Source organism: Argiope bruennichi, chromosome 3, assembly GCF_947563725.1.
Source record: "Argiope bruennichi chromosome 3, qqArgBrue1.1, whole genome shotgun sequence".
NCBI classification, from domain to species: domain Eukaryota; kingdom Metazoa; phylum Arthropoda; class Arachnida; order Araneae; family Araneidae; genus Argiope; species Argiope bruennichi.
The window spans coordinates 39,635,712-39,650,215 of record NC_079153.1 but is presented as its reverse complement, the minus strand read 5'-3'; the positions used below and the strand labels follow the sequence as shown (position 1 = coordinate 39,650,215).

The 14,504-nt window shown below is 28.4% G+C and overlaps 1 protein-coding gene across 1 annotated transcript in view; it reads right to left on the bottom strand.

Moving 5' to 3' along the window:
• The window catches only part of LOC129963082 (ABC transporter G family member 20-like), an 83,282-nt gene extending 69,829 nt beyond the window's left edge, over nt 1-13,453 (bottom strand). Inside the window, exon 1 of the mRNA XM_056077117.1 lies at nt 13,132-13,453. Coding sequence (XP_055933092.1) covers nt 13,132-13,259 — 128 coding nt within the window. The 5' untranslated portion in view covers nt 13,260-13,453. The remainder of the gene's footprint in view (nt 1-13,131) is intronic.
• Nucleotides 13,454-14,504: the final 1,051 nt, after the last annotated feature.

Below are 14,504 nucleotides of genomic sequence, written 5' to 3'. Positions count from 1 at the left end.
AAGGTAGTCAAGAAGAAGAAGCCTTCTCGTACGTAAATTTTTCATGCGTTCGAGTAAAATAAATGCAGCAAGCAAGTATTCCTTAATGAGCATTGCACAATTGATGGTCATTAAACTTCATTCGCAAACAACATGTCGGATTTCCCCAATATAACTAAAAAGTGCTGGTGCTCCATTACGCATTAACCAAATGGTTTGGCGAAGAATGATCTGTATCTCCTGCAGAAAATCCGAAGGGAAGTGCTGCAAAAAAACAAGGTACTTTGCGCCACTCAGGCGTTCGGGCAAAAGATACGATCCCAATAGATGCTCTCCGATAATTCCTCTCCAGATTTTAATATTATACTTGTGTTGTATGTTCAATGAGAATGTGATGTGGAGATTTTCAAATGATCAAATATAGGCTTTATGCATGTTGAAGACGCCTTCTCTCGTAAAACAGGTTTTTATCTGAGAATAAAACTCTCGCAGATAAGTGTGCATCTTCCTGTGTGGCAACAAGTATCATACGTGCGAACTCCACCCGACGTGGGTAATCATCATCGCATAGGAGTTTGACTTACTGCAAGTGAAAAGGGTGCATGTTTTCAGCACGCATAACCTCACGATGTCGTGCCAAATACCCAGTTCAGCTGCAACTGATCGTGTGCTTTTTGATGAAGTATTGGCAAAGTGCTTCAAAACTGTGTTTTCTGTTTCAAATGTGCGCACGATGTTTTTCTGCCATTCATTGACTTCGTTATTTTGAAGGATGCTGTCTCCCACAGCAATCGATCGATGTTTGCAAACGTGGTATGGTGAGGACAACGCCTCCTCGGATATTGTTGTTGATACATTCTTTGTGCTAGGCATCAATTGCCATCCGTAAATGCGTATCTGCATGTTCGCCATACGTGAAATCTAACATGTTTTTTAACTACCATCAATTCTACAATGCTCATTAATGAATACCTGCTCGCTGCTTTTTTTTCCCTCGAGCCCATGGAAAATTCGCATACGAGAAGTACTCCTAATCCTCGCATTCATGGGGCCATTCTCTTTGGCATGCTCATTGATTTCTCGACGTCTATTTTTGCGATAAATAATGCGAATAAATGTCACCAGCGACCCTATGACTTATAGTAATTTTCCATTTTCTAAATGTCTACTATGACCTCTCTGAATTTATCTTTTGAATTTGGCAACACCCTATGCAAAAATCGGTACCGATGTTGCCGCGATATTTTCAGGTGCCTATTTTAGTTTTTCTTGAACATCTTAAAAACTCCTCAGTTTCCACACTACAAGCTTATATCATGTTAAAGAATATAAAATTCCTTACATTTATTTTCATGCTTTTATTTTTCTTCAAGTTTTAATATTTTTGCAGATGAGGTTCCAAACTACTTTTTCTTTTTCAGGAATTTACGACCCCTGGATCGTCAAAATAGCTTGTTACCTACATGAAAAAAAACTTTTAAGAATGTGCTTTCTCTTAGAAAAAATTCATTGTTGAAACATCATTTATTTTTTATTCATTTTTTACAGTTTCCGACAATTCTCGAGCCCCTTATATTTTTGCGATTTTTAGTTACTAAACGTCGTTTGGGACCCTATGTTGTATGGTGATTTTTTATCCTCTTGGTGCCTACTATAACCTGTCTGAATTTTTAGGTCGAATTCGGCAACACCCTGTATAATATAATTTTTAAGCTATCTGCATTATTTTAAGCAAATGATTTGATGATTCTCTATATTAGAGGGTTTTTGCTTTACACCTGTTTTTAGCCCCAAAAGAACATTTTATCCAATTTGAAAAAAAAAAAAGAAAAAAAAACCTTTGTCCCTTGACTAATATATTTTGGTTTCAAAGATAATTATTAAATTTTTGTTATGCAAAAATTCAAAAATATAGCTGTTTTAGGGAGTTTTTCAAAAATTTTCTCTCGAACATAGTCGCATACCAATCGATTTATCAAAAAGTTTATATCAGAGAGCATTTTTCATTATTCTGAATCATTTAAAAGATGAACATTTCGAGGTTGCAATGGAAAAAAATTGAAGGCTATTCAAATGTAATTATGCAAATGACCCCTTATGTTAAGGCAATTTGACAGAAACATGTAAGTATAATTGGAATGATGTACGAATAATTTCCTGGAATTTAGCTTTTATTGATAATGAGCAATAAGAAGGTATCGGATATATTTTTAAAGGACTGTATCTAAAAGACCTTTAAAAAATTCCAACAAAATTAATGAAAATCAGTAGTTTTTGACCCAAAAAAATAAAATGTGTTTTCAAATTAGCAAACTACAAAAAGAAGAAACTTGGCAAGCTATTTCTTTCGGGATAAATTAACATAGAAGATAAGATAAACTGCATTTCTTCAAGTTAATCAATAAGCTAGGCAGAGAGGTCTGTTGAATTTTAAAATGTCCATGCATTTTAAAGAGCGAATATTTTCCATTGCTGTTGAGTTGAAAAGCCTTCTTTGTCTATTAACATATTTCGCATTAAAGAAGAAAAAAGATAGGTTTTGATGGGACCTTCATTTTACCTCTTATCACCCATCATCCCATCATGTCCATTCGCTGCTTGCCCTTCTATGTCAGTCCGTTCAATTAATTATTAATTTCTCTTATGCAAAGAGATAATTTTGTAATGTTCAAAAGATTATCTCAAGGTCTTGAAGAATTTCCACGTTTCATATCTCTCTGATGAGCCAGATAAACATGTTTTTGGAATTTTATTTATCCGTCTGTCAGACACTCTATTTGTACACGTAATAATTCTAAAACACTTAAAGCTGGACGGCTGAAACATGACGTATGGTTTGGGCATCCATTTTTGAACAAAATCCATTTATATGAAAATCTATTCTCTGGCTGCCCAAGTACAAGTGGACACGAGGAATATAAACATAACGGATAAAATTTAGTTCACATGTTTAGATTATAAAGTATAGATATATCTCAAATTTTGAATAAGGTTCGTCAACAAGTTGACCGTACGTCGGTCTTTACTTTCGCGTGCAATAAAAAGTGGTAACTCAAAAATGCAGTCATATAAATTTATTAAATTTGAAGAGAATGTTTTTAATAAAACTATACACAAAATTCTTATTTTGGAGAGCTCTGAAAATAAAAATCTGAGTATTCACGGCCTTGCCAAATTTCACAGTTTTATGCAGAAAAGTGATGAAATTCATTAGCGAGTGAGAAAAATTGGTAGTTAAATAATCCCCAAAATAAAATTTCTATTTTCCCATTCGCGTATCGTATCGTAATCGTAATCATATCGTATCTTAATTCGCGTTTGAATCGTAAATAGCAGGGAAAAATATCATGAAAAGGCTTGATCAAACACAATTTTAATTCTTTTGTTAATCATAACTAGCCAACAGTTTGGTAAATTTATATTTCAAGAACTTTTGCAAAAAAATATATGCTTTTTAAATGTTTAATAACCATATTGATGAAACTCTCTCAACTAACTTACCAAATATCATTGGATCCCACTTTCGTCGCTGAAACCTACATCGCTAGAATTTATAGTACAGAATTAGATTTTAATAAATAAAATTTTTAAAGTTACATAAAAATTATTTAAAGCAAGTTCTCAGATGCACGCTGAAAGATTATATGAAATATAATAAATATGAAACATGCTAGTGTTAAATTTATTACATTTCTTGTTTTATTTAACTAAAAATTTCGTCGCACTTGTAAAGAGATAAAACAAACGTTGTGAAATTTTTAATGAATTTTAATACGTTCTTTATAAAAATCATGCTTCCTGTCTGCTTCTTTGTTAATGTACTTCAGGCGCATTTTAAGCAGACGTATTGCGTCACGATTCATAATAAGCAGGTGGATGAAATAGTTAGTTGAATTATAACTGACTGAATGGTTAAGGCATCGCATAATTGAGGCACATCAGTTTGGGGTTTCAAGGTTGTGAGCTTCAACCTTAAGTTCTAGTCCCAGTCAGCAATATTTAAAAATTAATCGCCGCAGGCAACCAAGTAGTTCACAGGGTTTAGTTTAGTTATATTAACATCTCGTTTTTTAAAGTAACAGTAGGGCTATTTTTGGATGTACCTCGTAATTTTGAACCACGGTCAGATGACGAGGGTGACACTTGAACAGGCACAAGCCTGCCCAAACTGCCGCACCACAACAGAGGGAGTATCCTTAGTTCGCAAGGAATATTGGTTATATTTGCTTTCTGATATATCGTTTAGATATAACTTAATGTCCATGAGTCCGCCGAATTGTCTGTCATTAATACAATGTCGTTTTGATCGTTTTATTTAAAGTCTACTTATGGTGTACATGAACCTTTCCAATAAAGATAGTCCCATAACATCATAGCACTGTTAAAATCTTAAGTACCCGCTTCATCTCTTCATTTTGAGATATTGTAACTTCTCTTTTTTATTTCTTTCTCGTACACGTAGCATAGAGAAAGTATAATTCGAGGATTTGACCTCCCTCAGTTGGAGAAACACGTTTTTAGAAAATATTCGTCCATCCGTCTGTCTGACAAAGATAACTGAAAACACTTTGAGCTAGACTGTTGAAAATTGATATACCATCTTTATACCAAATTTTCAGATTTCTATTAAATTCTGGGTAAAATATGTTCAGAGTAAGTCCATCTGTCCAGCTGTTTGAATTTGAGTTAACATGATAGTTACAAAAAGAAGAGAGTTAGTAGATAAAATTCCATATTCAAATTTCACATCTATAGTATAGATATCTATCAAACTTTGAGCCAAAATAAACAACGGATTGATTGTCTGTCGGTCTGTACTTTCAGAAACAGGTAAATGCCATAATTCAAAAAGGCCGGGATTTAAATATATCAAATATGGTGCGGGATTCTGTGATTACAAGTTCCGTTTTGTGCCTAATCTTTGTTTCAATCGACGGAGGAAAACGTATCTAAAGCAGAAATTCGATTTTCGGATATAGTATTTTGAGATCCGATAATCCTAGTCTGGTTAGTTTTATTCAAGCTATTATACCATTTCTACATTCATCTCTTCATTCGTTCAACATCTCGTTGCTTAACAAGAAGAAATCTGGCTCCTCCCATCGATGATGGGACGCATTTCCTTTGGGAAGGGTTGTACCGTGGCCGGTGTTGGTCCTTAGGACTCAAACACAGTTCCCGCCAGTGTTGCTGTTGCGGCTGTCTGTCTGGTCATTCAGTTTTCTTTATCCGTGTGCCTTCGGGCGGGTCGGAGAGTCAGTGATATGATTTACTGAATCTGTCTTGAAATATGTGTTTTGAACATGTTTTCACGGGCCGATCGACATCAAAATTTGTCATGTAATTACAGTTGTGGTTTCATATTTACATACCAAATTTCACTGATTTAAGTTATTGCGTTATGAGTATTGCGTTTGCTTGCTTGCGAAAGTATAACGCGACAAACAGTCAAGCGTTAAATGAATTTAGATCCATTTGATCCGCTTATGTTTTAGATGCTAAATCTGTGTACTAATTTATATTTATCTAGCATTTTGCGTTTTGTATATATCGTATTCACTTTTATCCGAGTATCCAGACAGACAGACTACCTGTTAATGGATTTAGGAATCTACAAATTTGATCGTAATTCAATATACAAAATTTCACCCACTTGGTTTAAATCGTGTTTGAGTTTTCTTTCATAGACAGACAAACAAGCAGACACACATACAAACACACATGAAACCAAAAATATGTTTTTTAGTCTCAGAAAGATCTGCAAAACGATGATACGCCAAAATCTCGAGTGAAAATTTTATAAGGATTTTAATATTTTCACTTCGTATACGAGAAAATGTGAAAGAACCAAAGAATGACAAAAAAAAAAAAAAAAAAAAAAAAAAAATTATAAGCAGTGAAAAAAAAAAAATAAGAGCTATAAATTTTGTATTATATCAGAAATAATCATCTTGAATATGAAATTAAATTATCGCTATTTATAGCACAAGTAACATATTCAAATGATATGCACAAGAAGAAACGCCGTTGAATTTTTTTTTATCATACATTGCTGAATAAGAGGTTTCTATTTTTATCAACTAAGAAGTCATCAATCTTTTTAGTAAAAAAGAAAAGAAAATTGATTCAGAGGGCTGTTTGATTACTCAATTATTATCGTATAGATTTGATTTTGTGAGCTTTAACAAGGTAGAAGAATTTATTGATAAAAGAGAAAACCGCATTTTATCTACATAAACCTTGCGCTACTTATGAAATTATCATTAAAACCGAAAGCTGAGAAAACACCTTTCTTGATAAATATTTTGAAGAGTTTTCATTTAACGGCAGAGTTTTTCGATAAAGTAGTTTTCGTAGACCTTGTAGTTTAAATAAAAAACATTTATTGCATAATTATTTTATCACAGTATCATGGTAGAGCTGATAGCTGTTCTTGATTTATAATATTTAATTAATACTTTGACAGTCAATTAATATTAATCAATTGAAATAATAAGAGTATACAGAAATGCGCATTAATATTTTACTTGCATTTTTAATTTTTTGCATAAATTATTTTCTACTTCACAAGTCAATTACTATGTACAGATAGTAATAATTGGTATAGACTTCCTTGAATTAGTTAATGTTATCTCCAGACGGTATGATGACGATATAATTTAAGGATTACCTTGAAATTTCTCTAGTTTAAAGAGGAACTTGTTGAAAGAACCGAAAAAAAGCAAACAATTATTTGATAACATTTTATTTTAATAGTTTCGAAAACTTGACTGAATCTTTCGATTTAATGCAACAACTGTTCCTATTTTAATGCTATCAACGTTTTATATCGCCACTCTTATCTTAAATTGTTATATGTCAAATTCTGAAAAGCATTTCGTATTTTTTGAAGTGTATATGTTTATAAGACAATTATATTCTAATATAATTATTCCGCTGATTTTCTCACAAAGATTTTAGTTTCATAGCTTTATTTTGTAAAGGTTATCGGTGCAGTTTACATAAAGAATCAGAAAGTGAAATTATATTCTAAAAAGATAGCTTGCAATTCAGAATAGATTACCCAGATACTTTAATCGCACTGTGATGTCATGGGATTCTATTCAGTTAGGACGGTTCATATACATAATAAACAAAATAGGTGTAAGGCTGTTAAAATAAAAAGACTTTAATGTCTGTCATAAATTAGATGCTTAAACATACTTTGTTGCGGGAATTATGAATATCAAGTAGCACATAAAAGAGTGGAATTGAGATTAAACCCAATCAATATTCCTGGCTTGCCACCAAAAGCGTTAGTTTATATGTAAAATAATAATAATAATAACTCTGTAAACACACAAAAAAGAATAAGAAACTTGAACTAACTATTCTGGTTAATTCAATATTTGACCCGTTTTTAAAACTGAAAACAATTTCTTGTCCAAAAAAATTAATTACGGGGTCTAATTTTAAGTCAGTGATAAGTAAGGAAATTTTAAATGAAAAATAATCGTTTTCTGAATTTAGTTTTTCTCCAACATACAATTTTTTAAAATTTCCATCATTTTGAAACAATTCCTTCTGGTATAAACAATGCTGTTTCAGACAATAAGACAATTTTTTAATTGCAACATCCTAAGTTCTTATCTTTCCAACAATTAATATAATTATATCTACCTTCATGATGCTACTCGATGTTTCATCTTAACTTTTCAGTATCGCATCATATTTACTCATTTCAATAGGTAAATATATCATATTTACGTTTCGATAAAACATTGCAATAAATAAAATAAAAATAAAAATTCACTATCACTTATGAAATAGATATAGTGACTTAAAAGGATAACTTTTATCTCGGGTCAAAGTTATTTCCGTAAACTAGTGCCTCTGTTTTATTTCAAGTGTAATCTTCTGTTTAAAACTGTGAGATATTTTAATAATCGATTATTTAGAATGTGATTCCAATTAAATTAAATCAAAATTTTAAAACAACATTTTGGCTTTTGGTAAAAATAAATAAACAAAAAGAACTTGAGAAATAGAGTGGTTCTTTGAGAAAGGCTGCGACATATAGAAATTTTTCATAAGTTAACCTAATTTTTGGCATTTCTATTATTTAAAAATTGAAAATAATAAAATAACAAATACTTTCTATTGCATTCTCTAATATATATATATATATATATTTTAATTTTATCATTTTGTAATTTCATTAAAAAATTAAAAATCAAATATTATTCGAAACATTAGACCTTTTATTTATTATTAGTTTCAAAAAATTATATTTCGTTTCCACTTTTTTAATATCATACCTTGACCTGTTGTCTATTGTGGCATTAAATTGTTACACATTAATTAAAATACGAGTTAATTTCCTAAAACCTTTCATTAAAATCGAAATTAGTTAGTTTTTAAATTTTAAGCTAAGGGAATTCCATTAAATGCCTTATTTCGTCCAATAAAATAATTTAATTTAGTTGCAATTAATAATCAAATTATTTTTTAAATCTTATTAAGACTAATGTGCGCTTTTCTGGATGTTTCCAAATAAAATTTGTCCGATTCTGCACCTTAAAAATTAAATTCTTCTCTTCCATATTATGATGTGGAGGCGTTTTTAATAATATCGTGCTGCGGAATTTGGAAATATCATATCATTGTTGTTCCCTATCATATCACATAATTAAAAACAAGAGATTTTTCTTCAAACAATGTATTTTATTATGATTCATTAAATTTAAAGCAAATAATTTTGATCCGTAATTTGACTTGAAATTTAGTAAAAATAAATATCTCAATTAGATAAGATTTTTTTAATTAAAATAATTCGAAGAGCAAAATTTCTGAAAATATAAAATTTATTTCAGGTGTAGGCATCTTTCTTTCTTTTGTAATTGCAATATTTTTTATACTTTTCAATGAAGTGTTGAAATGAAAAAAAGTATTGACATATTTAATAGACACACGCGTCTCTAATGCGTTCCTTTTATAAAAAATAACGAATAGCCATCTCAATAATAACGATTTAACCATTTAATTATTAATATTTTTTACATCCGAGTTCGGTCCTGGGTTAGTATTTTTTACTTTTTTTGTTTGTTTTCTTTCTAAATTATTTTAAATTAATTTAAAAATTTACAAGTTTTAATTAAATTGTTTTTTTAATTTTTAGGAGAAAAATAATTATAAATATGATTGCGTTTTTTTTAATATTCAGAATTACTTAAATTAACTTAACAAATTAAAGATAATTTCTTAAGATTAAAAATTAATGTGATGCGTATTTTAGTATGGAAAAATAAATATATTTTCTTTTAATACTTGAATTATATTTTTTTAAAAAAAATTAAAGATATAAACGCTTTTTTATAAAAAATATTATTTAAATAAAATTGCAGACAGTTTTGATTAATATGTAATCCTTTTATCAATCGAAAATAAATGTTTTCAAAATAAATCTCTTTCAAAATTCATTCTCCTAATACTTGAATCATAAGTTTATTTTTAAGCAGGAAAAATAATTACAAACATAATTTAAATGATGATAAAAGTTAATTAAATTACTGATATCTTTAAAATATTTCATTAATTTTTTATATCGTAAAAACATTTGAAACAAGATAGATATATTTTGACATCTTGAGCAATTGATAAATAAAGATCATCCGCAAGAGAAACCTTAAAAGAATCGATTAGGAAATAAATTTCATTTACCTTAAAAAATATTTGTTTTTCTTCCTACCACTGGGCAACGTTCAAAGCATATCGTGTAATGTTACTAAAAATTTTGAACCATCTGCCTATGTATTCCATAACTTAACACCTGCTTTCTAATTTTTCTTTTCGATTATTAACATCTTGAATGTTTGCGGATATAATTTTATTAATTTCAGCTGCTCGTTTTAAGTACTGATATAAATACAGCTTCGTTGAGTTATAACTAATAATTTATCATTATTAAAATCCAGAAATTTAAAACTTTAATTAATTTTAAAATGATAATATGGTGTTTAAAATTAAATGCATGGAATATTATGCTCATTCGGTATTTCTTTTTTTCACTTCCAGTTTATCATGATTATTTAAAAAAAGATATCGAATTCTTTTAAAAGACGTATTTTATTAAATATTAATAGCTTTTGATAATCAGATAGCTCATCGGAAATAATTATTTTTCAGTTTAATTTAATTGATTTTTTTCAATTAAATATCGTATGCATTTTGATCATTCTCTCATCAAAAGGTTTTAAGAATTAAATTTTGATGTTCATTAAAACCGTGTTATTTCAATAGACTAATGCTCTTTTTTATTGGGTGAATAAATATTTTTCATGGAGTCAAATTCAACTGTATAATTAAAAATCATAACCGAATCAGGAATTAAATCTTCTACATATTGAAACGTTGTTTTCCGTTGTAACTGTAACTTCTCATTCTCATTTTGCACGGAAATTGAACAGGTAATAAACAAAATATTTTTTTCTTAACTTTTAAAAGCGCATAAAAATAATGCGATAAAATATCTAATGAAACAATGAAAATGTTTTGAATTTTATAGTGGTGAAAATGAAAGCTGTGGCTGATTACATAAAAAAAGATAAATTTTATGAAAAGTTGCAAGATATTGAACTGGTATCATTGAAAATATTTTTTATTTTATTTTAAAAATGGTATAAAAATTATTTTTCAGCAATAAAATTTTCGGAAATTGCCGTGGAAAATGCTAAATTTTCTGTTAAGTTTTAGTTATAGTTAAGTTTAAACAATTTATTTAATGAAAATTTCTAAAACAACCTCTCCGAGGTGCACATTCCTTCCCCTCATATTATGTTTGTGCCAGATTTGGTAGTTCAAGATCAAATGGTCTAATTTTAGGGATATCAGCATACATACATTTTCTTGTATAATTAGTAAAGATAAATATAGTAAATCTCCGAAAATTCTGACTTATTTGAAACACGATTGTGAAAGAATTTTATGAAATTTCAGGTTTAAAAATAATTTTAAAATTATTCACATTTATAACATTTAAAATGCGATGTTTATAAGCTGAGAAATATCATTATTATTTGTCATTGTTATTTTAACAAAAATATTTATTTAACAATATGCGCCTTCAATACCTTATAATATATGCCATAGTAAGTTTGTCCTAAAAAAATAGAGAAATGAAATTATAACGCTGTATTTGTAACTGTTTTTAAATTGTTTCAATAAATATGAATTAAAATATAGAGCTCCTTAAATGGTTTTTTAAATTAAAAAAAATATTCATGATTCGAAAATGGAAATCGAATTTGAAAATGGAGAATTAAATATTGATAAATAAAATGAGAGGTAATAAAAAAATAATTATTCATAATTTTTAATAAAATTGGTCCTGTTAGTATTATTTTTGAAACAATTCTTTCTTAAAAATTGCAAAGAATTCGGAAAAATGAGTATCGTATAAAAATTTTTGCTATCTAAAATTTTTTCTGTTTATTTTCTTTTAGAGTAACAAGCCACAGTTAAAAAATGTGAAAAATCTTGGTAAAGCAATATAACACTACGGACCTCTACTTTATTTTTAAAAATATATATGTATTTCTATTACATTGTTTCTATAAAATTCATTGTGAATTTAGAAAACTACTCCATTTCCTTTAACATAAAATTAAAAATTTTAACATAAAAAAAACTTTCTTTTAACAAAAAAAAAGTTTATAAACAAATAAAACAAGTGGAATGGGAAATATCGAGTAAAAATAAGCATCAACAAAAAAAAAGAAAAGAGAAATTTAATTAAACATATTGATAAATTAATAAGCCAAAATTATTATTATTATTATTATTTTTGCTAATTTTGAAAAAAAAAATAATATTAATCATACTATTTTGTTCTGTAATCTTCAATATCCCAGTTCATCTACTGAGTACTAACTTGGGTCAGCATTAAAGGTTTGAACAGTTCCAACAGAAAATAATACTTAAATGTTATTTCTAAAAACTTTAAAAAAATAGAAAAACTTTATACTAAGACACTCTAAATTTGAGTCTTGAATTGAGCAAAGTTGAATCATGTGCATGAATTTTCCGATAGAATAGACGTTTAAATATTTTGATAAACAAAAAATAACTCATGTTGGTACATTTTTTAAAAAATATCATTAAAAACATTCAAGCAATTTTAATGAATGAAGTTACCATTTTTTTATAATTACGTTATTTATTTAATTTTCCGTTTGTTTATAATTATCTTTTTTATTTAATTTTCTTTTCATTTATAATTACATGATGTATTTATTTTTCTTGTCGTTTATAATTACATGATTTATTTAATTTTCCTTTCATTTATAATTACATTATTTATTTAATTTTCCTTTCATTTATAATTACATTATTTATTTAATTTTCCTTTCGATTATAATTAAATTAGTTATTTAGTTTTCTTTTCGATTATAATTAACATTATTTATTTAATTTTCTTGTCATTTATAAATACATGATTTACTTAATTTTCCTTTCATTTGTAATTACATTGCTTATTTAATTTTTCTTTCGTTTATAATTAAATTATTTATTTAATTTTATTTTCGTTTTTAATTACATTATTTATTTAATTTGTCTTTCGTTTATGATTATAATATTTCTTTAATTTTAATTTCGTTTATAATTACATTATTTATTTAATTTTTCTTTCATTTGTAATTACATTGCTTATTTAATTTTTCTTTCGTTTATAATCAAATTATTTATTTAATTTTCCTTCCGTTTATAATAATATTTTTTATTTAATTTTCCTTTTTTTTATAATTATATTATTTATTACATTATTACATTTTTTATAATTACATTATTTACAATTACATTATTTATTTAATTTTCCCATTCTTTGGGAAACAAAAGATTCTCTGTGTAAACGGGGTCATGGTATCTTAACAAAAAATATTGTTTACATGATTTTTTTTATTTCATTGTTTTTATGTTATTACTCATTCTTTTATCTGCTTACACAGTTGAACATTTAAACCTACTCTACCTTACACACTACTAAAACCGTTTTAGTTTCCAATCAAAATACGTCTCAGTCGCTGTTTTCGGAATGTTTATCTTATAACTTATAAACAAACTTTCACCGATGAAAAAAAAAAAAAAAAAAAGAGCGGCAAATTGTTTACAACTTACATAATTCCTTTCTCCACTGATATGTCCAAGCCATTTAGAACAGGCACGCTTTTTCTGCCTCCAAATCGGAAAAAAACACCTTCTCCGTCCACTGCTAAAGAATTTTTGGACCGCACGCCGTCTTCCATATTCCATTCAGCAAGACGACGCGCAACTAAGTTGAAAGCCCTCCCAGAGGCCAGTTTAACGGGGCCGGTCAAAGGAACAACTTGTTTGCTGGCATCTTCACGTCGCTTTGATCCAGCTATGCAAGCCAGCGTCCCTGATCTGCAGGATAATAAGGTGATAAGGTGGGCTTGCGATTGATAATTGCCGTTGATGACGCGCTTTCTTTATTTTCCTCTCTCTCTGTTTTTGGTCACGTGTATTCAGGCAGCTGTGACAGCTCTAAACTTGCTATTATTATTATCATCAAAGTCCCATATAAATACTTATTCTTCGAATATAGAAATTTCAAATAACAGAAGCGTATTTTGATGACACTTTTCGATTGTTGAAACGAATGCATGTGGAAATGCTGAACGTTTTCTCACGATCGGCGTTTAATAAGCTGGGATTAAGTTACTGAAAAAGGATATTTTTCCTGCAGCTGCAGTGTTTCATTCTGAACAGTTACGTTGAGAAATATAATCTGCTTTCTCATTCTTGAAATCGTGATTCTAATAGCAAAAAATTGCATGAAAGGGTACGTCTATATCGAGAATGAGTTTCAGGGATCTTTCGAAAGTTTATTTTTAAGGTATCCGACTAGGTTTTAAAAATGCTTTTTTCTCAAAAAAAATGGATTTTTTTATATATATAATCTGAAAATAAAGTCAAAATTTCGTAGATTCTAAAACAAACTTTGTTTTTAATATATGTAATGTGTACATACATATAACACTTTATGTAATGTGTTACATACTTACTTCTGTAAGCCCCGTGTGATACTTTGTGGTGCACGGGGGATTTATAAATATTCAATTTAAAAAATATGTAAGATAGAACTATAGATACAGTAGTTTCAATAATACACATCAAATAAAAATGAATGGTTAGTCAAATGATATTTTTAACCGAAAATGAGTAATTTATTTCCTTTTTACCGTAAAATTCTCCAAAGTAATATTTGAAATATTTATATTAACTTTCTACCTACTTAGAGTTTGCTTATTTTTGGCGTTTCTGTTAAAAATGCGTGAAAACTGCATTTGTTTCCAGTACATTTGAATGAATGAATTTACAAGTACAATATATAAATGTGTTTTCTGAAGAAGGATTATTTTCCTGTGATTGGTTCACGGAAAACATGACATCACAAAATCAATTCAATAAAATTTCATAAAATTTGATATGCATGTATCCAAAACTTTTGAGGGTGTAATAGATAGAAC